The sequence below is a fragment of the Nerophis ophidion genome, linkage group LG17 (assembly GCF_033978795.1).
Source record: "Nerophis ophidion isolate RoL-2023_Sa linkage group LG17, RoL_Noph_v1.0, whole genome shotgun sequence".
NCBI classification, from domain to species: domain Eukaryota; kingdom Metazoa; phylum Chordata; class Actinopteri; order Syngnathiformes; family Syngnathidae; genus Nerophis; species Nerophis ophidion.
The window spans coordinates 21932550-21959185 of record NC_084627.1 but is presented as its reverse complement, the minus strand read 5'-3'; the positions used below and the strand labels follow the sequence as shown (position 1 = coordinate 21959185).

General features: G+C 39.3%; 1 protein-coding gene across 7 annotated transcripts in view; it reads left to right on the top strand.

The window, feature by feature from the left end:
• mapk10 (mitogen-activated protein kinase 10) overlaps positions 1-24582 on the top strand; it is an 89013-nt gene extending 64431 nt beyond the window's left edge. For 4 of the 7 annotated variants that reach the window (XM_061876548.1, XM_061876547.1, XM_061876550.1 and 1 more), the window contains 5 exons: positions 5090-5214; positions 5506-5532; positions 6014-6077; positions 8834-8911; positions 16256-24582. In XM_061876548.1, coding sequence (XP_061732532.1) covers positions 5090-5214; positions 5506-5532; positions 6014-6077; positions 8834-8911; positions 16256-16398 — 437 coding nt within the window. In that variant the 3' untranslated portion in view covers positions 16399-24582. Of the gene's footprint in view, positions 1-5089; positions 5215-5505; positions 5533-6013; positions 6078-8833; positions 8942-16250 lie in introns of all 7 variants that reach the window. The other 3 variants (XM_061876551.1, XM_061876553.1, XM_061876552.1) reach the window with 3 other exon arrangements.
• The last annotated feature ends 2054 nt before the right edge of the window (positions 24583-26636 follow it).

Sequence of the window (26636 nt, the reverse complement as noted above, 5' to 3'; positions counted from 1 at the left end):
ATACATGCTTCTTTTTATGTGTTTGCTTCAAACCACTTCCACTCCAGTCCTGGTACAAACTGGTTCATCCCGGGAACTCAAACTTACCAAAAATGCATCACATTTAGCCACAACCTTGACATTTAGCGTCAATTTGTTTGGGGCGCTGTACTTGTGGCGACCCATCACTCTTCCTAATCAGTCTTCCCCTGTTTGAATGGGTTATATTGAAAAACAAAATAAAAATCCTTACAAAGGTTTACAGTATGTAACACTATTTTATAAAACTTTTTTTTTTTTAAATAACCTCAGGTTTGAGACACGCTGTCTTAAAAACGTATATTATTTCAAAAATGATAGTATGAAATTATAATGAAAAAATAGAATACATCAAAGTAGTTAAAAAAATTATTTTATACTCTTAAGTTTTAAAATACAATAACATATACATTTATATGCATTAAATTAATAAAGCAATATATAAATCAAATCAATTATTTACATACAAATGTCAAATATTAAACACGTTTTGCGTTTTAGAATTCCCCAGTTGACAAACATTCTTTGCCTGTTTGGTGAATAAAAATAGCAAACAGCATTTTACTGAAATATAACTAATAAAAAAAAAATCATGAAAACATGGTGACAGCATTGTGCTAGGAATAATACAATTCTATAAAGAATGTTAAAAAGTAAAAAATACTAAAGGCTGGCTTGTAAAAAATAATAAACTAAAACGAAATAATTGAAAGTACAGAATTAAATTAACAAAATAAAACAAATAAATAACAACTGAAAATATTTAGCACTGTATGCCATAGCCAAAAATATCTGAATACATATAGATATATACAAAATTATTCGATAATATGTCATGCAATTCAGGAGGTGGGTGCTATGAAGGTGCACTATTGGACGCTGATCCACATTAGAATTGTTAAGCATTGGCGATGATCTGTTCTCAATGCTGCCCTACTTCTCCTTCCTTTTACTGGCTGCATGTAAAAAATAAGTGGCAATCATTTCTTTTTTGTGGCCTCTGTGCTGTGACATTGAAGCTGTTGGCTGCTAAAATATTCATCAGTCGTGGAGATCAGAGAGAAGCTCATGTTGTCAATGGCAGGAAGTAGGCCCGACATGACAAATTCCTCTGAACTCAAGCAATATAGAATGGTAGATGGATGGATGATAGATAGATAGATAGATAGATAGATAGATAGATAGATAGATAGATAGATAGATAGATAGATAGATAGATAGATAGATAGATAGATAGATAGATAGATAGATAGATAGATAGATAGATAGATAGATGGATAGATGGTCTTGAATTCAATAAACTCACACATTTTAATAAAAAAAAGTATATAACCTTAAATATAATGTTCCACTTTAATTTAATCAATCTTTTAAAACTATTTTAGGCTTGAATATCCACATTAATAATGAATACTAATTAATAATGAATAGTTTAAAATCCAGTGTGTTTACATAAATACAGTTTTTATTACAATAAAGTTTTACCCTCACATCCCAAAATGTAAGTAAAAACACACATTCTTTTTACTGTACATGTACACAATTATTCAGCCGATCATCGTTTATAAAGCAAAAGACACTGAAAAAGACAAAGTTGAGCAAAAAAAAATAAAAAGAGTAACATTTTGCTGCATGCTTTAAATGGGAAAGAGTGGCACCATCTGGTGGACAAACATAAATATTAACTATTGACAGCCAGTTCTTAAAAAAAAATGCAACTTTAATATAAAATATCACATTTGTTTACGTTAAGAAACATTGGAACAAAAGTATTGTTTACAAACAAATGTGTGGGGTTTTGCAAAGCTTTGCCATTTAGGGCTAATTTAAGAGACAGAAATTTTACAAATTTTGAAAAAATGTATATACTTTGTAAAAATTCCCATGTATTCATGAGGGATGTATACTATTTTTTTATTCAAACAGATACGACATAGATAACTTCCTGATTTTCGAGACCGATACAGATACGATATTAACATCTATGATTCTTTAAAATTTTATGCACACATTTTTTGGTCTGACGCGTTAAAAAGCCTGCTCGATGATTTTTCCCCTCCTCGCGGAATGTTTGCAGAATATTTGGTGCAAATAGAATGTGAAAAGTCTTTCCTTGAAAAAGTACATAGGTCCCAGATGCCATGTTTGTTTACAGTGAGCACAGGAGAAATGTACAGCTCGGCACAGGTAGTAGAAAAGGAGCGCTTTATTTGCTTAACCAAGCCTACCTATTTGGGGTGTCAAAAAAAAAATCGATTTTTGAATGAATCGCAATTCTTATTTGTAATGATTGTTATTCGTTAAAAAAAACTTTATTTGTATTTTCATATATATATTTAAATCTGTCCTGTCCAGCCACTAGGTCAAATGATATTGTTAATGTACAGTAAATGCCCATATGTACTGTACAGATTTACTTTAGAAAAGTGAAGTGTGTGATACTTCTCCTGTTGCCTATTGACTTTAATTCATGTTTGGGTGGAATTTTATCAAACAAAACCAGATTTATTTTAAGTTATATATAAATTCATCAGAGCTGTTTATCAAGCTTGTGGAGGTATTTAGTTAATCATAGAGATGGCACCCACTGTTATTAAAAAAGTATTGATTTTGAATCAAGAATCATTTTGAATCAAGAATCGATCCAAAAATTGATTCGAATCGTGTGGTATGTAGCCCAGCACTGGCAATCTCGCCTCATTATCTGTCTGATATTTGTCATGCACCCTGTTATCTATTCAACACAGTCAGCATTGCAAATGGAGTTGAGTACATACACAAAAAATAGTTATGCCGCTAATCACAGTGTTAAAAATAACGTTGGAAAGGGAAAATATTCTCATGCATTTTAATCCATTGGTCCCTTTTCTACTGCACCTGTTCAAAAAGATTCAAGATTCAAGATTGTTTATTGTCATATGCACAGTTAAACAGACAGTTTGCAGTACAATGAAAAACTTACTTTGCTAGTCCACCCTTTAACAAGTCACACTGTACTAAGCTAAAATAAAATAAATAAAAAATAAATAAAATAAATAAATAAAATAAAATAAAATAAAGACGTCGCATTAATGGTAAGAAGTATTTTATTTATTATTGGTTGGCTTAAAGTTAAAGTACCAATGATAGTCACACACACATGCTAGGTGTGGTGAAATTGTCGTCTGCATTCGACCCATCCCCTTGTTCCATCCCCTGGGAGGTGAGGGGAGCAGTGAGCAGCAGTGGTAGCCACGCTCAACAATGTTATTAAAAAGAATAAGAAACTTATTATACTCTAAAAATTTGGTCTTTCTCTTAAAAATCTGCGCATTAAGTTGTATTCAGTGTTAAAAAGTTTTATATGACTCACACGGAAATACATTTTTAAATATTTGGCTTTCATGGCTCTCTCAGCCAAAAAGGTTCCCGACCCCAGATTTAGATGAATGTTTTTCATATTTTTATGGGGGACAAAGTAAAAAAAAAAAAAATGTTACAAACCTAAAACGTTTCGTGGGCAAATGTTATTTTTTATATAGTAAATGTATAGGCAATTGTAAATGGAGATGGACTATTTCTTCAAGTTTTTTTCATTTGTAATCAAATTGAACTATTTGAAACTATTTGATCTTACACTGGTAATGTATTTGAATTATGTACTTCTACTCGTACTGATACCTCTACCACAACAACCGTAACTTATTGTGCAACATATTGTATTTTTTTGTATTTAGTGTATTAGATTCTGTAACTAATGTTTGGATCCCACTGTACGCAATATCTGAATAGCATGGAAAACAGTATTTTACTGTGGTGTACTCTGCATGTGAGGAATAAAACTTGAAACTTGAAAATAATTTTTTAATATCCATATTTTACAAATTTAAAAATGTTTTACTTTTGTATAAAAATCAAAAAACAGAACAAAAATCCAGCAAATTCATAATTCATAGTTTCATATACAATTTTGTATTAAAAAGGTGAAACTTTTGTTTGAAAAAATATATATATATTTTTTCATATTTAATCCAATCAATCCAATCCACTTTATTTATATAGCACATTTAAACAACAACATTTTTCCAAAATGCTGCACAATATTAAAAACAACATTCAAATACTATCCTGAGCTCCACCAATGACTAAATAAAAACAAAAAATAAAAATAAATACATATAAAACCAATATAAAAAAATATAAAATATGATTAAAAATGATTTTAAGGATGAAACCAATTAAAACAGTAAATTTAAATACCGTATTTCCTTGAATTGCCACAAGGCATATAGTTTGCGCCTGCCTTGAAATATTGCCGGGTCAAACTCGCTTCGCAAAATAATTAGCGCATGCTTAGTATTACTGCCTGGTCAAACTCGTGACGTCACGAGTGACACTTCCCCTGTCATCATTTTCAAAATGGAGAAGGCTGATTTCATTACCGGTAATTTGAAATCGCATAAAGGGAAGAAGATTAAGAGCTATTCAGTAGGATTTGAGGTCCAAGCTTACGTCACACTCAAATTTTTACTGCATACCTTTGGTAAGTGAGAAGAAGTTTTAAAATATTTAGCGCATAAGACATGCACCTGGGGATAGGTTGATTGGCAACACTAAATGGTCCCCTAGTGTGTGAATGTGAGTATGAATGTTGTCTGTGTATCTGTGTTGGCCATGCGATGAGATGGTGACCTGTCCAGGGTGTATCACGCCTTCCCCCCCAAATGCAGCTGAGATCGGCACCAGAGCCCCCCGCGACCCCAAAGGGAATAAGCGGTAAAAAATGGATGGATGGATGACTGCCTAAGACATGCACCTGGGGATAGGTTGATTGGCAACACTAAATGGTCCCTAATGTGTTGAATGTGAGTATGAATGTTGTCTGTCTATCTGTGTTGGCCCTGCGATGAGATGGCTACTGGTCCAGGGTGTATATCGCCTTCTGCCCGAATGCAGCTGAGATAGGCTCCAGCACCCCCAAAAGGGACAAGAGGTAAAAAATGGATGGATGGATGGATGGAGGGATGATTGCATAAAAAGACACAAATGTCTCTCCATTCATGCCCACATTGCGATTCTTCCCAAACCACAGCAAGCCAAGCCAGAGACCTGCTGTCCAAAATGCTGATCATTGACCCCGCCAAGCGGATATCGGTGGACGAGGCCTTACAGCACCCTTACATCAATGTGTGGTACGATCCGGCCGAGGTGGAGGCGGTGAGTACTCGCCAAGTACTTCCCGCTGTACAGTAGCTGCATCTTTCACTCGATAACACGTAATCTTACGATGTTTCTCATGTGTGCTGAAGTCACCGGTGCCTCATTTGTGTGTGGTGACAGCGAGATCGGGAAAAAAAGCAATTAAAAAAACAAATGGTAGTCGTCATGGTTTTTCTAATATATATGACTGTGTTCTTGTTTACTGTGACTCTTGCTGATGGTGATATTTTTTTCAACACATGTTCTGCTGTTTTCCCTCTTCTCTAATGTCACCTCATGCTGATGAAGGCCAGAGATCTCATCCAAATATCCATGGTAAATGACCACTGCTCTACTTCCCAGGAAAATCTCCTTTCACCTTTACCAATAAGACCGAGGTCAAAGTGAGCCTTTGACACCAATACATTGTGGGACGGGGCTGTCTGACTGGATGTTAGTTAGCATGATTCTGTCCTGTTGGATGACGCTATGCTACATGAAAGGAGGCACTTTTAGTGTTGACAAAGCAACAAATGTGTTGGATTATGCATTTCCCCTTAAAATGCCTGATTGTTTGCATACTGAAACCAACTTTGACTAGAGCTCATTTGCAAAAACTAATTAAAGAAAAAACATAAAATTTACATGCAAAAAACATAATTAATCATAATGTATATTTTTGTCTGTTTCTGCAAATGAACTTCAAAGAGGACTTAGTAAATGAACTATAGTAGTCATGGCATAAACATTAGCTTTATAGCCGAGGGACTACATACAAACACTAAAGATGTCATGCTCTCTTTATCTTTGTTTTTAGCCTCCACCTCAGATCTATGACAAGCAACTTGATGAGAGAGAACACTCCATTGATGAATGGAAAGGTAAGAAGCATTTCCATTCATCTAACCGTTTCCTACAAAACAGCCTATGGTGTTAAGTACTGTCACAGGCCATACTTGCCAACCTTGAGACCTCAGATTTCGGGAGGTGGGGGGTGGGGGGTGTGGTCGGAGGAGGGCAGAGGCGTGGTTGGGGCGGGGCGCGTGGTTAAGAGGAGATTATATATACAGCCAATTCACCAACTCGAGTATTTCACATATTTTATATATATACATATATGTATGTATGAAATACTTAACTTTCAGTGAATTCTAGCTATATATATTTATTTTTTTATACATAAATAAAAGAAATAGTTGAATTTCAGACAGCACCTATCAAATACACAGTAAAAAAAACACAGTTGTTCTACTAACTATACTGTGCTTGCTGGTTACTAAAAAAAACAACAACACTTACCTTTCACTATTTGAGTAACGTCACTTCCAAGTTTCCAGAAGATGGCGCCAGTATGTGCTTTGCCCTGCCGTCTCTCGCTGTCAGCTCTGTTCGTTTTTGTGTTGTTTGCGTCTATTTTCGTCCTTGGCAGCTCACTGCTTGTGTGTGACCGCCAAACACTGTTGGATTTTTGCCCCTCTCCCACTGATATGATCAACTTCGACGTTGGTTTTTCGACGTCCCAGTCAGCTTTTTCACCTGGCCGGATTCCTGCCTTCCTTTCCCGCCTCGTGGCTCCTCTCCCCCGCCACCTGTGGGCTGTGTGTCGGGCCCCACCTGGATGAGCTGCGCCCTAGGACGTGCTGGCCCCCGCCAGGTTCGGTCTTGTGAACGCAAGATCTTTGACAAGCAAAACATTTATCCTGAAGGATTTCTTCACTTCCCGCGGACTTGACTTCCTCTGTGTGACGGAAAAATGGCTGAGAGCCGGTGAGTCCGACCCTCTTGATGAACTTCTGCCTCCGGAGTGTTCCTACTTTAATTCTCCGCGGTCGTCCAGTTGAAAAGGAGGAGGATTAGCAGTCGTTTTTAAAAATGACTTTAAATGCCATCAGATCCGCCTGCAATCCTCCTTCGAAATGTGCATGTTTGAGCTGGAGGGGGCGTGGCCTCCAGTTCCAGCTGAATTTCGGGAGATTTTCGGACGGACATTTCTTCCGGGAGGTTTTTGGGCGGGACACTGAATTTCGGGAGTCTCCCGGAAAATCCGGGAGGGTTGGCAAGTATGGTCACAGGTAAGCTGCAGCCTATGCAAGATGCAAAATATCTATTTTAATTACTATTTCAACCAGCACAGTGGTACAGAGGTTAGTGCATGTGCCTCACAATACGAAGGTCCTGAGTAGTCCTGAGTTCAATCCCGGGCTCGGGATCTTTCTGTTTGGAGTTTGTATGTTCGCCCCGTGACTGAGTGGGTTCCCTCCGGGTACTCCGGCTTCCTCCCACTTCCAATGACATGCACCTGGGGATAGGTTGATTGGCAACACTAAATGGTCCCTAGTGTGTGAATGTGAGTGTGAATGTTGTCTGTCTATCTTTGTTGGCCCTGCGATGAGGTGGCGACTTGACCAGGGTGTATCCCGCCTTCCGCCCGGTTGCAGCTGAGATAGGCTCCAGCGCCCCCCGCGACCCCGAAAGGGACAAGCGGTAGAAAATGGAAGGATGTATGGACTATTTCAACCATTAATATATTAAATTACCATGTTGAATCTTTTATTTAAAAAAATATTTTATCATGTTAATTTATACTAATTGAATACCTTTTATCGATAAGTGAAGTGAATTACATTTATACAAGTATAGCGCTTTTTCTCTCGAGAGACTCAAAACGCTTTACATTGTGAAACCCATTATCTACATTTTTCAGCTACATTTAAACAAGTGTCGGTGGTGCTGTGGGTAAAGCGTCTTGCCCAGATACAAAGCGGCAGACACTAGGGAGGGGGAAGCCGGAATCAAACCTGGAACCCTCAAGTTGCTGGCGTGTCTGCTCTACTCTCTAGGTCACGCCCTGGGATGAGGTGGCGACTTGTCCAGGGTGTACTCCGCCTTCCGCCCGATTGTAGCTGAGATAGGCGCCAGAGCCCCCCGCGACCCCAAAAGGGAATAAGCGGTAGAAAATGGATGGATGGATGGATAATGATAATAATGATAATAACGCCCTGCGATGAGGTGAAGACTTGTCCAGGGTGTACGCCGCCTCCTGCCCGATTGTAGCTGAGATAGGCACCAGCGCCCCGCACGACCCCAAAGGGAATAAGTGGTAGAAAATGGATGGATGGATGGATAGTAGTGTTCTTATGTTCTCTTTTCTTGTATTTTGTAGCTATAATTGAATTGGTATTATAAACAAGGTCAATTTAATGTTATTTTATGCTTACAAATATATAATATGTACGTATTTTTAATCCAATTTTATCTCTATCTTATCGTGTACCCCTGCACCTTTGAGTACCCAGTGTGTAACGTATCATAGTTTAACAATTATGTTAAAATGCACATTGTTATTGTTATTCATGAAAATATTTGTATTTGTATTTTTTCATGATTCATTCATTTAAACCGAATCATTGAATAATTTTCAGTATAAATGTAATATATTATCATACAATATGTATTTACCTATAGCACACTATTTGAGACTATTTATTGATTGTTTATCCCAGATAAGTACTATACAAGTGTGATGTACTGTGCTAGTTATTATTTGCATTTTTAAACAATAGTCAACATGAAGAAAATTGACTATTTGTTATACTTAATATTGAGTATTAATGACAATTTGTGACCTTGTCCACAGAGCTGATCTACAAAGAGGTGATGAATTTTGAGGAGAGAACAAAGAATGGCGTTGTGAAGGGACAACCTTCACCTTCAGGTACTCTCAGTGCATAAGCCTAATCGCTCTGTAAGTCAATTTAATATACAACTTTACTGGAGTTACCCCCTCCAATTTTGACACACGTCCATCGTCTTGTTGTTATCCTTTGTCTCCTGTTGACTGTGGTTTAGTGTCTATTTGGTGATGTTTGAATAACTGTGGCTAAGTGCTAAGGTCAAATTGCTGTGCAAAATGTATTTACTGTGTTCTGTTATGATAGTGTATGTTGTACTGTGCTCAAAGCATGACTTGGGTACTGTGAGGCTCCATTAGTAGTAACCTATGTGTGCCACCAGGGTGAAGCATTAAAGGCCTACTGAAACCCACTACTACCGACCACACAGTCTGATAGTTTATACATCAATGATGAAATATTAACATTGCAACACATGCCAATACGGCCTTTTTAGTTTACTAAATTGCAATTTTAAATTTCCCGCGAATTGTCGTGTTGTAAACATCGCGGAATGATGACGCGTGCGTTTGACGTCACCGGTTATAGCGGACATTATTTTCCAGCCCGATCCAAGTTATAAGTAGTCTGCTTTAATCGCATAATTACACAGTATTCTGGACATCTGTGTTGCTGAATCTTTTGCAATTTGTTCAATTAATAATGGAGGAGTCAAAGTAGAAAGATGGAGGCGGGAAGCTTTTAGCCTTTAGCCACAAAAACACAACCGGTGTTTCCTTGTTTAAAATTCCCGAAGATGAAGCTTTACTATGGATCAGAGCGGTCAAGCGAACATGGATCCCGACTACATGTCAACCGGCAGTTTTCGGTGAGAAATTTGTGGTAATAAGTCGCCTCTTACCAGAGACATCAGCGGAGCTTCCGTCCTGCTGCAGCTGCCGTGATTTCCCTCAGAGACTCTGGCGTCAACACACCCGTGGCCACCCCCCCCCAACTTTTAGGTACTATTTAATCCCACTAAAAAACTAGCAACACAATAGGCAGATAAGGGATTTTCCAGAATTATCCTAGTAAATATGTCTAATAACATTTGAAACGCTCCCACTGCAATCGCCTTTTTTTTTTCTTGTAGTCCTTCACTCTAAATTCTCTCATCCACAAATCTTACATCCTCGCTCAAATTAATGGGGAAATTGTCGCTTTCTCGGTCCGAATCGCTCTAGCTGCTGCTGGCTATGATTGTAAACAATATCAGGATGTGAGGAGCCCTACAACCCATGACATCACGCGCACATTGTCTGCTACTTCCGGTAGAGGCAAGGCTTTTTTATTAGCGACCAAAAGTTGCGAACTTGATGTTCTCTACTAAATCCTTTCAGCAAAAATATGGTAATATCGCGAAATGATCAAGTATGACACATAGAATGGACCTGCTATCCCCGTTTAAATAAGAAAATCTCATTTCAGTAGGCCTTTAAGTTAAATGTAGGACTGTCGTAAATAAAATCATTCATGCACTCATTATTTTTGATGAGATCTTAATCAGCATCTCTGCAGGTTTCAGCATGTCAAATTAAAGACTTTTTAAGACATTTTAATGACCATCTTGAAAATATAATTTAAGACCATTTCACATCCATACGGACACAAAATAGAACGACAAAGTAAAATCAGAGCTCCAGAATGAATTGGAAGTACCGTATATTAAGGCACACTACAAATCATTTCATTTTCTCAAATGTACGGAATAATTCTGGTTTTGCTTACCAACCTCAAAGCAATTGTATTTGGTACATGGTGTAATGATAAGTCTGACCAGCAGATGGCAGTCACACATAAGAGATATGTGTTGACTGCAATATGATGGCAGTCACACAGAAGAAATACGTGTAAACTGCAATATGATGGCAGTCACACATAAGAGATATGTGTCGACCGCAATATGATGGCAGTCACAAAGAAGGGATACGTGTAGACTGCAATATGATGGCAGTCACACAGAAGAGATACGTGTAGACTGCAATATGATGGCAGTGACACATAAGAGATACGTGTAGACTGCAATTTGATGGCAGTCACAAATAAGATATACCTGTAAACTGCAGTATGATGGCAGTCACACATAAGAGATACGTGTAGACTGCCATATGATGGCAGTCACACATAAGAGATACGTGTGGACTGCAATATGATGGAAGTCACACATAAAAAATAGGTGTGGACTGCAATATGATGGCAGTAACAAAGGAGAGATACGTGTAGACTGCAATATGATGGCAGTCACACATAAGAGATATGTGTAGACTGCATTATGATGGCAGTCACACATAAGAGATACGTGTGGACTGCAATATGATGGCAGTCACACATAAGAGATACGTGTGGACTGCAATATGATGGCAGTCACACATAAGAGAGGCGTGTAGACTGCATTATGATGTCAGTCACACATAAGAGATACGTGTAGACTGCCATATGATGGCAGTCACACATAAGAGATACGTGTGGACTGCAATATGATGGAAGTCACACATAAAAAATAGGTGTGGACTGCAATATGATGGCAGTAACAAAGGAGAGATACGTGTAGACTGCAATATGATGGCAGTCACACATAAGAGATATGTGTAGACTGCATTATGATGGCAGTCACACATAAGAGATACGTGTGGACTGCAATATGATGGCAGTCACACAAAAGAAATAGGTGTTGACTGCAATATGATGGCAGTCACACATAAGAGATATGCGTAGACTGCAATATGATGGCAGTCACAAATAAGAGATACGTGTAAACTGCAATATGATGGCAGTCACACATAAGAGATACATGTAGACTGCAATATAATGGCAGTCACACATAATAGATACGTTTAGACTGCACTATGATGGCAATATACCTCAAGTAAACAACACCAACTAAATCGTTGAACTTTTACTTATCCATCTTATGCAAGTCATTTGCTTTGCTGGGGGCTTTCGTTAAGTTTTCTCCGCTGCTATGCTCAGCTGTAACAACACAACGCTGCTCGCCCAGCACACTAACTGGTGGTGCTGAGTAAATTCTGACGGGTCAGCACAGGTAGCCTACTTTGGTTCCGTTTTGTAGTTCCGTTTTGGCATCCTCAAAAATCCAAACATTTAAAAAGCAAGATCGAAGTTTATACATGTTTTAAATAAAAATATATCAACAGACTTTTAAGATCATTCAAAATTGTATCTAAGACCTTTTGTGAGATTTTAGGAAAATTGTAAACATTTTAAGGCCTTGAATTCAAATTACTTTTGTTTTTAAGACTATTTAAGACCCCGAGGATACCCTGTTAATGAAGTCCTGCAGAACTGTGACATAAACAAGAATACTAGAAGCACTCACTGGCTTCATAATTGGGAACAACCTTACACATCTAATAGGTTCATATACAAGAGCTGTGTGAAAAATTATATTTTAAAATCCATCCTTAATATCATTTATTGCTGAATTTGGGACCGTTTTTTTTAATTATCAAGCAGGCACATGCTTTTTTGCCATAATTGTCATGATCCGTTACCCGGGTCATAGCATGATTTATGTTTGTTAGTTTTTCCGTGTTAGTCTGTTTCCTGGGTGCACCCTCTTTCCCTGTTTACTGTCGGTTTCCATGGGCACTGATTCTCCTCACCTGTCTTAGTTTTGCAATTAGTGTTCCCACCTGGTGTTTTGGTTAATCTCCTCCTTTTATAGTTTCCAGTCACCCAGCAATAGTGGCTGGTTCATTGTTTGCGGTAAACAACACTCGCGGGACGTTATTCTGGTCTGTGCTAAGTCCCTCCTTAGCTTCCCGTGCACTCGGCACGTAACTTTTGGACTCTTGGACTCCATGCTAAGTTTTAGCTTAGCTTCCCGTGCATTCGGCACGCGTTTTCTTTTGTCAGTTTTTGTACCAGTGTTTTCATTTTTGCATTAAACCAAGCTCTTACCTGTTATTCCTGTCCTTCTGGTCTTCGTGCATCTTGGGGTGATTAAATGCCGGGACGGCGTGGCGCAGTGGGAGAGTGGCCGTGCGCAACCCGAGGGTCACTGGTTCAAATCCCACCTGGAACCAACCTCGTCACGTCCGTTGTGTCCTGAGCAAGACACTTCATCCTTGCTCCTGATGTGTGCTGGTTGGCGCCTTGCATGGCAGCTCCCTCCATCAGTGTGTGAACGTGTGTGTGAATGTGTGTGTGAATGGGTAAATGTGGAAGTAATGTCAAAGCGCTTTGAGTACCTTGAGTACCCGTTTAGAAAAGCGCTATACAAGTACAACCCATTTATATTTATATGCGTGCGCCTCGTGACAGAATGGATCAAGATCTAACTGAGGTAGAAGGCAGGCTTAAATACAGGCAGTAATCAAAACACAGGTGCGCGTCAACCGAAGGCAGCAGGTGGAACAAATACGAAACAATGGTAACAGAACAAACAACATTTATAGGTGTTTTGGTACTTTAAGTGTTAAGATTCGACACATTTGTGTATCGGGTGCCAGTATTGCTAATTGCAATACTTTTTACTTGACATTTTCAAGTTTAAATTTTGCTTTTAATTGGTCGCTTTTGAGTATATAAAGAATAAAACACAGCTCAGTTTATTTTAGGCAAACACAAATAATTTGATTAACGAGCATATTTGAGAACAACTAACCTAACCCTAAAGACTGAATATAACAATTGAAATAACTTTATAAAATAATGTAACAATATATAATATATGTAATGCATATTATAATATTATACAATATATTTTATATATTGTTACAGTTATATATTGTTATATATATACCGCTTGTCACTTTTCAGTTCGCGGTAGGTGCTGGAGCCTATCTGAGCTGCATTCGGTGGGAAGGTTGGGGTGCACCCTGGACAAGTCACCACCTCATCACAGATCCAACACAGACAACATTCACACTCACATTCATTCACTAGGGCCAATTTTAATATGTATATAAAATATATTGTATTTATGATATAAAATATAATATAATACAATAATATAATTGTGGAGGTTTTGCACCTTCTGACCACCAACCACGGACATGACAGCGGCGTTCATGGTTTTGAACAATGATTTATTCTTCAATAAATTGTCCTTGTTGTGCTTCTCAGCCATGTTCGTCATCCACCATCTAGCCCCCTTTCTCCTTCCCGGCTGCTGCCTTTAACAGAGCGACAGGTGATTACGCACCTGTCCCTGATCTCGAAGCCGGTCCTGGCACACACTGTTTCGCTGCAGGTCCGCAGGCCACTCCCCCTCTCCCTCCACAATAATATACTATAATACAAACCCTGTTTCCATATGAGTTGGGAAATTGTGTTAGATGTAAATATAAATGGATTACAATGATTTGCAAATCATTTTCAACCCATATTCAGTTAAATATGCTACAAAGACAACATATTTGATGTTCAAACTGATTAACGTTTTTTTTTTTTTCAAATAATCACTAACTTTAGAATTTGATGCCAGCAAACTGTGACAAAGAAGTTGAGAAAAGTGGCAATAAATACTGATAAAGTTGAGGAATGCTCATCAAACACTTATTTGGAACATCCCACAGGTGTGCAGGCTAATTGGGTGCCATGATTGGGTATACAAGCAGCTTCCATGAAATGCTAAGTAATTCACAAACAAGGATGGGGTGATGGTCACCAATTTGTAAGCAAATTATCAAACAGTTTAAGAACAACATTTCTCAACGAGCTAAACGGACATCAGTGCGTAAAGGATATCACCACATGGGCTCAGGAACACTTCATAAAACCACTGTCAGTAACTGCAGTTGGTCGCTACATCTGTAAGTGCAAGTTAAAACTCTGCTATGCAAAGCAAAACCCATTGATCAACAACACCAAGGAACACCGCTGGCTTGGCTGGGGCCGAGCTCATATAAGATGGACTGATGCAAAGTGGAGAAGTGTTCTGTGGTCTGACGAGTCCACATTTTAAATAATATTTGGAAACTGTGGACGTGGTGTCGTCCGGAACAAAGAGGAAAAGAACCATCCGGATTGTTATAGGCGCAAAGTTAAAAAGCGAGCATCTTTGATGGTATAGGGGTGCATTAGTGCCCAAGGCATGGGTAACTTACACATCTGTGAAGGCACCATTAATGCTGAAAGGTAAATACAGGTTTTGGAACAACATATGTTGTCATCCAAGCAACGTTATCATGGACGCCCCTGCCCTATTTCAGCTAGACAATGCCAAGCCACATGTTACAACAGCGTGGTTTCGTAGTAAAAGAGTGCGGGTACTTTCCTGGCCCGCCTGTAGTCCAGACCTGTCCCCCATCGAAAATGTGTGGCGCATTATGAAGCGTAAAATATGACAGCGGAGACCCCGGACTGTTGAAGGACTGAATCTCTACATAAAACAAGAATGGAAAAGAATTCCACTTTCAAAGTTTCAACAATTAGTTTCCTCAGTTCCCAAACGTTTGAGTGTTGTTAAAAGAAAAGGTGATGTAATATGGTGGTGAACATGCCCTTTCCCAACTACTTTGTCACGTGTTGCAGCCATTAAATTCTAAGTTAATTATTATGTGCAATAAAAAAATAAATTTTATGAGTTTGAACATCAAATAGCTTGTCTTTGTAGCGCTTTTAACTGAATATGGGTTGAAAAGTATTTGCAAATCATTGTATTCCGTTTATATTTACATCTAACACAATTTCCCAACTCATATGGAAACGGGGTTTGTACGTAAATATTACATATAGGTTCTATTTTATATCGCTACTATAATACATTTTTAGTCTACTTTAAAACTGCGTTATCCCTTCCATCCTTATCCTTTCCATCCCTTGTAACTGAGATACTGTGTGGAACAATTTTCTTGTGGATCAATAAAGTTTGTCTAAGTCTAATATCAGCAAAATAATGTAATTATTACATTTTGTTACATAGAATTGTTTGAGCAAAATAGATTCAATAGTACCAAATGTTTTTTTAAACAGGATTAAAACCCTCCTATGATTTATCTGAGTGCATAAACCTAATTCTTTTCGAACGTCTTTAAAAGAGAAACTGGAAATTGTGATGTATACATTATTGTTCGAATTAAACTCAAACTCAACTCAACTCAATAATGTGTTACCTGAACTTCTAATCTATATGAATATATTTAAATATTACAGAATAAGCAACAACAGAGGTACTTGCAAAAATAAACAAAAAAATATCATTCTCGATACTGCTGCCGCCCCTTGGTATTAGTACAATGTATTTTTCCAAGGATCTGTCTTACTTTATTCTTGAACCCCCTGGACCCAAGTCATCAAGAAGTCCTTGTCCCCGTCATGACCATGCCGTGTGCTTTTTTTACCCTTTCATGTGCGCACAATTGCAAAAATCTTAACTCTGGTGTGTTGTAACCCCCCCGCCGCTGTTCATTCCCTTAGCGCAGGTGCAGCCGTGAACAGCAGCGAGAGCCTCCCTCCGTCCTCGTCCATCAACGACATCTCGTCCATGTCCACCGACCAGACCCTGGCCTCAGACACCGACAGCAGCCTGGAGACCTCGGCGGGACCCTTGGGGTGCTGCAGGTGACTAGCCGCCTGCCTGCGCAACCCCGCCTTCTTCCGGCATTAGAGAAAGGATAAAGGGGAGAGCGTCTCTTAAACTAAAACAAAACGAAAAAAGAAAAGAGGTGAAACAATCAATATGAAACGATGAAGCCTGCGCGTTGTCATGCTAGTAACAACATCGGTATTTAAAGTGAACAGATATATCCTCTAGTTGCTTTGCTTATACTCCTATATGGCGCCCCAATGCTTTAGACTGGCTGCGAGACACACCGACACAACCCAGGACAGAAATAGCGTTTAAATCAAGGGTGCCCAAACCTTTTCCACAATAGACCAGTGAACCCTCTTGTCGTATATCACCGCTGTTTGTCTCTGACAGTTCCTGAAAGTTTTCTTTAAAGGGGAACATTATCACCAGACCTATGTAAGGGTCAATGTATACCTTGATGTTGCCTAAAAAAGACCATATGTATTTTTTAACCGATTTCCGAAGTCTAAATGGGCGAATTTTGATGAATTAAACGCTTTTCTATTATTCGCACTCGGAGCGAATAATACCTATGTGACGTCAAACGGGTCAATCCACCATTTTTTCAAACACATTACAAACACCAAGTCAAATCAGCTCTGTTATTTTCCATTTTTTCGACTGTTTTCCGTACCTTGGAGACATCAAGCCTCGTCAGTGTGTTGTCGGAGGGTGTCACAACACGATCAGGGACGGATTCAAGTTGTCTTACGTGGAGTGTGCATCGATTAGCACGGCATGCTAATCGATGCTAACATGCTATTTAGGCTAGCTGTATGTACATTTGTAGCTATATTTGCATCCAGCCTTTCCCTCCACCCACATTTAATACCAAACAAACATTTACCAATCGACGGATTTAAATTGCTCCAGTGTCACAAGATGCGAAAGTCCCGATCGTTTGGTCTGCACATTTTATCGGCGATTCTAAGGCAGACATGGCACAGAGATGTATGGATATCCTGCAGATGCATTTCCAACGATAAAGTCAACGAAATCACAAAGGTGAGTTTTGTTGATGTTATTGACTTATGTGCCAATCAGACATATTTGGTCGCGGCATGACTGCCAGCTAATCCATGCTAACATGCTATTTAGGCTAGCTGTATGTATATTTGTAGCTATATTTGCATCCAGAGTTTCCCTCCACTCACATTTAATGCCAAACAAACACTTACCAATCGACGGATTTAAGTTGCTCCTGCACATTTTACCGGCGATGCTAAGGCAGACATGGCACAGAGATATATGGATACCCTGCGACAGTCAATCGTTGGTTAGAAGGCGATCGCCGAATAGCGTCAATAGCTATTCGCTCAATAGCTTCAGTTTCTTCTTCAATTTCGTTTTCGCTATTTGCTTCCATACTCCAACCATCAATATTTCAATCAATCAATGTTTACTTATATAGCCCTAAATCACTAGTGTCTCAAAGGGCTTGCCAAACCACTACGACATCCTCGGTAGGCCCACATAAGGGCAAGGAAAACTCACACCCAGTGGGACGTCGGTGACAATGATGACTATGAGAACCTTGGAGAGGAGGAAAGCAATGGATGTCGAGCAGGTCTAACATGATACTGTGAAAGTTCAATCCATAATGAATCCAACACAGTCGCAAGAGTCCAGTCCAAAGCGGATCCAACACAGCAGCGAGAGTCCCATCCGTTTCAATACACGTTTAATCTGTTGAATCGCTTCAGCCGCTGAAATCCGAGTCTGAATCTTAGCTAATGTCCCTGTATCTTGCTGTGCTATCCGCCTTTTGTTTGTATTGGCATCACTGGATGACGTCATAGGAAAATGGACGGTAACTTCACAGATAGCGGCACTTTAAAACCTTTTTTCGGGATATTCCATGATGGGTAAAATTTTGAAAAAAACTTTGAAAAATAAAATAAGCCACTGGGAACTGATTTTATTTGGTTTTAACCCTTCCGAAATTATGATAATGTTCCCTTTTAAAATACGCTTATCGATTTTTGTTTCATCCTGCCAACAAACAAACTAATTGACAAACCTCGATGGTAACATCACCTGGTGGAGGTTCAAAAAAAATGATGACAAAAAAACATGCCAGGGCCATTTCGATACATTTACATTTGCATTTACATTTTGCAAACAGGCCAAAAGCAACCTATATGCTAAGATCTCATTCCCAGCTGTTTCTGGTTTATTTCTAAAATATGACACAGGCCCATAAAAAACAAGCTGAGGGTCTTACTTTGATTAAAACGCTCCAATCTTTGTATTATTAGCAATATTTCAACTTTTACTTATTGCTTCCAACCTTTTTTTTACATACAGTATATGTAAATTTTTGCAGGCCCTTAAAAAAACAAGCTGAGGGCCTCACTTTGAAAACCCATGATCAAAACGGCTGCGATGAGATCGCGACTTATCCAGGGTGTACCCCGCCTTCCGCCCAAATGAAGCTGAGATAGGCTCCTGCACCCCCATCCCGCGACCCCAAAAAGGGACAGGCGGTAGAAAATGGATGGATGGATGATCAAAACGCTCCAATCTCTTTATTATTACCAATATTTCTACTTCTAATCATCTTTTCAAACTTTTTTATGTAATTATTTGTAGAATTTTAATTCCACAATGATTTGCAGGCCTATACAAAACAAGCTGATGTCTGCAAATTGCCTAACACTGACCGCTGTAGTCCATATTTTTATTACCATTTGAAAGTTTTCTCATTTCGTTGAGCCTTGTTTTTTTCTCTTACCGTTAATAGGGTTTTCCTTTTTTCATTAATAAGCAGGCCCATAAAAAAACAAAACAAGCTAATGGGTCGTAAACACGCAGTTCAAACTCTTCAGTCTTTGCATTATCATTAACATTATTAACATTTAAACATTCTCTCATTACCTTGCCATTTTTCTATAATAACACAGGCCCATAAAAAAACAAGTTTTGTGCCTCACTTTGGACACCCCTGATTTAAACGCTCCAGTTTGTTTTGTCAAAATGTCAACTTTACTTCTTGCCCCGCTTTATTTATTTTTTGGTAAAATTTTCATTTTAGAATGAGTCACAGGCCCATAAAAACAAGATAATGGGCACACTTTTTAAACACCTGTTTCAAACACAGCAGTCCCTGTGTTATCATTAACATTATCAACATTTAAACATCTCTCACTACGTTGTAATCGTCCTATAAAATCTGCAGGCCCATAAAAAAACGATTTCCTTGCTGCACTTTGGACACCCCTGATTGAAACACTCCAGGCTCTGTATTGATACAAACAATTAATCAACTGATTCTTTTTACTTCTTATCAACTGTTTTTTTTTTCATTTCTACCTTGTTTTTGGTAGGTTTCTTTTATGTCAAAGTTTTCATTGTAGATGCACCGCAGGCCCATAAAAACAAATTTTGTGCCTGACTTTGGACACCCCTGATTTAAATGCTACAGTCTCTGTATTAATACAAAAAAATATTCCGCTGTTTCTTTTTACTTCCTACCTTGTTTTTGGTAGGTTTCTATTATATAAAAGTTTTAATTGTAGCTTGTCCGCAGGCCCATAAAAAACAACTTTTGTGCCTCACTTTGGACACCTCTGATTTAAATGCTCCAGTTTTTTTTGTCAACATTTTTGCTCTACTACTTGCCCTGTTTAAGTTGTTTTTATTTTGTTAAAATTTTGATTTAAGAATGAGTCGCAGGCCCATAAAAACAAGATAATGGCCACACTTTTTAAACACCTGTTTCAAACACAGCAGTGCCTGTATTATCATTAACATGATCAACATTTAAACATCTCTCACTATGTTGTAAATGTCTTATAAAATCTGCAGGCCCATAAAAAAACAAGTTCCTTGCCGCACTTTGGACACCCCTGATTTAAACGCTACAATCTCTGTAATAATACAAAAAAAAAAAATCAACAATTTCTTTTTACTTTTTACCTTGTTTTTGGTAGGTTTCTTTCATGTCAAATTTTTCACTGTAGACGACACCGCAGGCCCATTAAGAAAACAAACCTCGTGCCACAAATGGCCTCTTGGCCCGGATTCTGGGCCCCCCTGATTTAAACTCTTTGTGGCAAGGTGCGCCGCTTTTAACGTTCTCCTTCCTTTATCAAACCATGTGACTCCTACCCTGTCACGTGACCTCTCTGTGGCAGTAGAACCCCTAACCAACCTGTGTGTGTGTGTGTGTGTGTGTGTGTGTGTGTGTGTGTGTGTGCGTGTGCACGTGTGTGTGTGAGCGTGTGTTTAAGCGCAGCTATTGTAAATATGTACAGCTGAAAGACACGCAAAGCGGGACTAACGGCCAGTAATGTTCGCTGGAAGCTTCTTATTTTTCTGTCTTATTTTTGTAGTATTCTAGACAATTATTGCACCTTGGTCACCTGCGCCGCTCTCGCCAGTCGATGCATGAAGACTGACATTTGGGAAGAGTCACTATATCCTAAACATGTGTCAATATCAGCCAACACACAATGACAGGTCTGAGCTGAGTCGGAGTTGAAAAAATGCCTGATTCCTGCAAAATATTGCCTTTTTTTGGGGGCACGGTCTCATTTCAGCTAAACTGTAAACGACACAGAACTCGGTTTTAGGTCGAGGTGCGAGCAAACGGGGAACAGGAAGTTTTAACCGCCATGCAAAAGTATTTGTCCACCACTGGCTTTGTTTTTGTGTCGTTAATACTCTCCTTTGTGCTAGACTGACCTCTTTTCCCGGACATGTACTCTTTCGCGGGGTTGTCCGGGCGGGGAGTCTTAAATAACTTAAACGTCCAGCGGTTTGAGTCGGGGTTGCCGGTATTTTCAATGTCCGTACAGGGTTAAGAAGGAATAAACAACATAACAAATTGTGAAGGTGTGCGCATGCAGCAGAATTTGTGAGGGGGGAGGGGCAGACAAGGTGAGAAAGTGAATTGACTGGTAATCAAGGCATACTTGGTCAACAGCCATACAGGTCACACTGAGGATGGCCGTATAAACAACTTTAACACTGTTACAAATACGCGCCACACTGTGAACCCGCACCAAACAAGAATGACAAACACGTTTCGGGAGAACATCCGCACCGTAACACAACATAAACAAAAAAGAACAAATACCCAGAATCCCTTGCAGCTACAATAGCTACAATATTGATGGTCAGCCTACGTTGTGCATTTTTCTATGGTAACTACGACAAACAAAAGAGCGCTTCAGCTATCAATACAGCAGAGGGCGCTGTCGCAAACATTTCCCAGCAGAACATGGCTTTGACGAGACATGCACCGTCCACAAGTACTACGCTGTGTACGTCCCTGAAGGCATCATGTGCAGCCCGTTGTAGTACTTCACATGTACCACAGCGTAAACTGGACATGTACATCTGCTAATCAAACCAACCTGTCGTTTCAAATTGTCCCTAAAACCGCAGCGCACTCGCGAGACCTTAAAAACTTAAGAGCGTTCTTGTCAAATAGAGGACTCACAATTTCCTCAGACAGTAAACCCCAATCATATACAGCAGGAAAGGGATTCATCACGGTTGACCTGACACATGAAACATGACGAATTAAGGGGGTGCACCATTTGATTCAGTCGCCAGATGGCAGTAGTGTTGAATATTTTAAAATGTGTTTTGTGGCAATTCCAACGTTGCTATGTCGAGTGGCGCTTTCCACCATTTTCAGCAGACTGCATTGCGAAATGATTTACCCCCCCCCCCCCCCCCTCCTCCTCTTACCCGAGGATTTCAATGTGATGTTTTAGTTGACACGACAAACAAGCTAATGGTGGCCAAGACTTTAGCACAGATTTACGTCACGGTGGGATGGCAAGTGCCTTCTGCTAGGTTGTCGTGTTTGAACCTGCACACGTCGCGTGGCTTCTTTTGCCTTAAAAGGACAAATCGGAATAGTTGACAATTGTTCACCTCTCGTCGCATGGCTTGACAATTTAAACGTGTGTATTTCAAACGGGCAATAGTCTTAACGCAGAACGTCCAAAATATCTTCCCACCAGCCCCTTTTCCAAACAAAAATAAACAAACATTTGCGATGAGGTGGCGACTTGTCCAGGGTGTACTCCGCCTTCCGCCCGATTGAAGCTGAGATAGGCACCAGCACCCCCCGCGAGCCCAAAAGGGAATAAGCGGTAGAAAATGGATGGATGCACCATGGCGACAGTATGGGATAACCCACCTGCAGTACCCCGGAGGGCCTACAGGGGGAGGGTGAATAAAGCTCGGTGTTGCGTTCAGGGTCCGGTCAGGGCAATGTTTTGTCTCTTTCTTCAAACAGGGTGCAACTTTGACTTCTGTTGACCAATGTTGTCTGAGACTCTTCTTGTGACGCAAACACACGTGTTGCACTCTGAAGGACTTTTTCCAACAACTTTCCTATTCTATCTTTTGGTCCTTAGTGCATATATGGATTTTTTTAGTTTTTTTTTTATGTTGATTCATCATTTTGTTTTGGGGCGTGGGGAGAGGGGTCATGAAATAAAATCGACACCTCATTTGTAAATGTTTTATTTAATTCCAAGAATGTGCCACAAAAGGCCGATAATCATTTTATCAATTTGTTTACATTGAATTATTTTGTTCATATTTGATTATTTTAATTTATTAAAAACAACAATAAATGTACAAGTAACATCTGCGCCAGGGGTGTCAAACCTACGGCCCGGGGGCCGGATCAGGTCCGCGGACAATTTTTAACCGGCCCACGGGATGAGTTCCCCAACTATGAAATTTTGCTGAAATTTTTGAATGAAAGAAACTGATGTTCTAAATGTGTCCACTAGATGTCGCAATAGCAATTCTTTGTATCTTTGTAGATGATGCTACATATGTACAAAATAAACTACATGATGTTAGTACATCAAACTACATAAATAACATCCTGTAATTTGATTTTGATATAATTTTTTATCTTGATAGATTGAAAATGAACACCAATGAGTTGACTGATGAACATGATCACATAATTTATTTAGGAAATATTTTTATTTTATTTTTTTATTTTTTATTTTTTTATATTTCCTTATTCAGGAAATATAAATAAGGACAAAAAGAGAAAGAGTACTATTAACCGCAATATGTAAGTGTAAAAGAAAACCCCAACAACATTATGACTTGTCCTATTTCTAAACAAAGAAAACAATCAGAAGTTGTCTTTGTTTTTAAGTTTTTGTGCTGTGATTTCACCAGTCTGGCCCACTTTGGGGTTGATTTTTCTCCATGTGGCCCCCGATCTAAAATGAGTTTGACACCCCTGATCCAGACACTTACATTCAATGTATTAAAAATATTTTTTTCTTTGAAATATTTCATTTTGTTGTATATAATGTTTTAAAGCCGGGGTAGGAAACCTTGTGTTGCTCACCAGAAAATTTGACCCATAGACCTCATATGAACTTGAAGCCCCCAAAATATAAAATATTTATATTTTATATAACAATTTCATCACATTTTTAATATTCTTCATCAATCAAATAACATACTTATTCACATTATTATGGGAATTTACCAGAGTCACACATTTAACTTCTTAGTATTTTTTTTTCTGTCCAGCCATGTAATTGGTCAAATATGTCAAATATTAGATATATTATTAAAAAAAAATACAAAATGTTACATGAAACCTGCAACTGGTGTTAAAATGTCAAAAAAAAAGTTCCCACCCCTGCTTTAAAACACAAACAGCTGTCAAGTGAATGTACAGATGGAGCCAATCATTTCAACTTGATTTGAAATAAAGCAGCGAGTCAACACGACGTGTCCTGAAATAAAACGATTTGATGTTTTTACTTTCAAGATGATCACTTTTCAAGTATTTCTTTGAGGAAGTGGACTCACGTTTCTGTAAATACCAAGCAGCCATGGATGCAATAAAGACACTGGGAGGCCCGCTGATGCGAGACACGACAAGGCCACCCTTGTTTTGCTCGTCTCCTCTCCCACTTTCACCCATTTTCTTCTTCTTTTACTTTCTGCTGTTTCCACGATTCTTCGACTTGCCCGCTGATCTCGAAAAGTTTCAGGCAAAAATAAAGTCCGAAACCACCGCAACTGATTAAAACGTGACATAAGAAAAGTAAAACAGGAGAGCTGTTACTCCAAACACATTTTAAAGGAACTGTGTATGTAAAAAAAACAAAACAAAAAAAAACAATACATGTATGTGATTGAAAATAAACAGAATCTTTGATCTTGGATGAAGATGTGCTGTTGTGTGGTGATTGCAAGAAAGTGCAAAAAAAATTATATTTTGGAATAATAACATTAATTGATGGCATAGGCTCTAGCAACCCCCTCCGGTAGGAAATGGATGTTAAAAAGTTAAATTTAAAGTACCAATAATTGTCACACACACACTAGGAGTGGCAAAATTATTTTCTGCATTTGACCCATCACCCTTGATCAACCCCTGGAAAGTGAGGGGAGCAGTGAGCAGCAGCGGTGGCCGCGCCCGGGAATCATTTTTGATGATTTAAACCCCAATTCCAACCCTTGATGCTGAGTGCCAAGCAGGGAGGTAATGGCTCAAGTTTTTAAAGTCTTTGGTATGACTCGGCTGGGGTTTGAACTCACAACCTATCGATCTCAGGGCGGACACTCTAACCCCTAGCCTGCTGAGTAGAATGTATGGGTTATTATTGTTATATAATAGAAAGCTTGAATCTCCATTTGATTTGTTTTGCTTTTATGCTACGATTGAAAATAGTAACTGCTTTAATGCTAATAATATGATAGCACTAATCATCATATTAAAATGATTACTTAAATACATAAAATATTAAATTGTTAAAAAATATATAAGATAGTTTACTAATATTCTGAAATAATTAATAATATGTTTCTCTGTCCCAGCACATTTGAGTACACAGAAAAGCACTATGGGTGTGATGTAATATAGTTAAATAATGATGTTTAAAATTTACATTACTTACATTTTCATTCAAGAAAATATTTCATAAGTTAATTTTTTTCTTGATTTTCAATCCAATCAACCCACTTTATTTGTATAGCACATTTAAACAACATAAATGTTTCCAAAGTGCTGCACAACAATACTGAAAACAATATTCAAATATCCTTAGCTCCACCAATGACTGAATAGAAAATAACACCAATATAAAAATAATTTAAAAAAATAAATAGATATGATTAAAAGCGATTTTAAAGGGCCATGGAAAATGACTTCCGGACGGCTTCGAAGCGATTCTGGACCACCGTCCGCCGCCTCAGGAAGGGGAAGCAGTGCACTATCAACACCGTGTATGGTGCAGATGGTGTTCTGCTGACCTCAACTGCGGATGTTGTGGATAGGCGGAAGGAATACTTTGAAGACCTCCTCAATCCCACCAACACGTCTTCCTATGAGGAAGCAGTGCCTGGGGAATCTGTGGTGGACTCTCCTATTTCCGGGGCTGAGGTTGCTAAGGTAGTTAAAAAGCTCCTCGGTGGCAAGGCCCCAGGGGTGGACAAGATCCGCCCGGAGTTCCTTAAGGCTCTGGATGCTGTGGGTCTGTCTTGGTTGACAAGACTCTGCAGCATCGCGTGGACATCGGGGGCGGTACCTCTGGATTGGCAGACCGGGGTGGTGGTCTCTCTCTTTAAGAAGGGGGACCGGAGGGTGTGTTCCAACTATCGTGGGATCACACTCCTCAGCCTTCCCGGTAAGGTTTATTCAGGTGTACTGGAGAGGAGGCTACGCCGGATAGTCGAACCTCGGATTCACGAGGAACAGTGTGGTTTTTGTCCTGGTCGTGGAACTGTGGACCAGCTCTATACTCTCGGCAGGGTTCTTGAGGGTGCATGGGAGTTTGCCCAACCAGTCTACATGTGCTTTGTGGACTTGGAGAAGGCATTCGACCGTGTCCCTCGGGAAGTCCTGTGGGGAGTGCTCAGAGAGTATGGGGTATCGGACTGTCTTATTGTGGCGGTCCGCTCCCTGTACGATCAGTGCCAGAGCTTGGTCCGCATTGCCGGCAGTAAGTCGAACACATTTTCAGTGAGGGTTGGACTCTGCCAAGGCTGTCCTTTGTCACCGATTCTGTTCATAACTATTATGGACAGAATTTCTAGGCGCAGTCAAGGCGTTGAGGGGTTCCGGTTTGGTGACCGCAGGATTAGGTCTCTGCTTTTTGCAGATGATGTGGTCCTGATGGCTTCATCTGACCGGGATCTTCAGCTCTCACTAGATCAGTTTGCAGCCGAGTGTGAAGCGACCGGAATGAGAATCAGCACCTCCAAGTCCGAGTCCATGGTTC